Source organism: Lipotes vexillifer, unplaced genomic scaffold (assembly GCF_000442215.2).
Source record: "Lipotes vexillifer unplaced genomic scaffold, Lipotes_vexillifer_v1.1 scaffold433, whole genome shotgun sequence".
Lineage (NCBI taxonomy): Eukaryota > Metazoa > Chordata > Mammalia > Artiodactyla > Lipotidae > Lipotes > Lipotes vexillifer.
Window position 1 is genome coordinate 612,811 of NW_006774285.1, and position 859 is coordinate 613,669.

Here is an 859-nt window from a genome sequence, read left to right on the forward strand (position 1 = left end):
GCATGGGCTGAGCCCTTCGTAGGGCTAGAGGGTGGGCCGTCGCTGGACCCCGCGCGCGCGCCCGCGACCAACTTTCCCTCCAGACCAGAGAGGGGCAGCGCGCTCCGCCCCCGTCCCCGGGCCGCGCACGTCCGGGCTCGGCGACGCGCACGCCTGCGGGAGCCCTCTCCGAGCAACCTAGTGCTGATCGCTCGTGCCGGTGCGGCAGTTAACCGCCCTTGCAGGATCCCGAGGCTCGCGAGTAGCCCCCTCCCCTTCCTGGGCTTCCCCCACCCACTTCCCGGTCGGCTCCGGGGCATGAGCAGCGATGGCCGGCTGCAGCCCCGAGGAGAAAACTTACCGGCGCTTCCTGGAGCTATTCTTGGGCGAGTTTCGCGGACCGTGCGGCGGCGGCGAGCCCGAGCCGGAACCCGAACCCGAGTCGGAGCCCGAGCTCGAGCCCGAAGTGGTAGCGGCTGAGGCGCCCGAGGCTTCGGTTGAGGAACCCGGGGAGGAGGCGGCCACTGTAGCCGCGACGGAGGAGGGGGAGCAAGAGCAGGAGCAAGACCCCGAGCGCGAGGAGGAGGGAGTGGCGGCGGAGGGCGAGGAGGAAGAGGTGGCGGCAGCCCGGGGGCAGTCGGCCGTGCCACCGCCGCCGCCGCCCCAGCTGCCGCCGCTGCCCCCGCTCCCGCGGCCGCTGTCGGAGCGCATCACCCGCGAGGAGGTGGAGGGCGAGAGCCTGGACCTGTGCCTGCAGCAGCTCTACAAATAGTTAAGTAGCGGGGCTTGGTTGGGGGTGGGCCCGCTGTCCCCGCCGCGCCGGCCTCGACGCGACTCCCTCGGCCCCTCAAACTGCTCTTTTCCGCTCTTCATGCCCCCC

The 859-nt window shown here is 72.3% G+C and overlaps 1 protein-coding gene across 1 annotated transcript in view; it reads left to right on the forward strand.

Annotated features, from left to right (window-relative positions):
• Positions 1-307: 307 nt before the first annotated feature.
• Positions 308-859, forward strand: part of PPM1E (protein phosphatase, Mg2+/Mn2+ dependent 1E) — a 187,541-nt gene continuing 186,989 nt past the window's right edge. The window contains exon 1 of the mRNA XM_007449065.1: positions 308-750. Within this exon, the coding sequence (XP_007449127.1) occupies positions 308-750 (443 nt within the window). The remainder of the gene's footprint in view (positions 751-859) is intronic.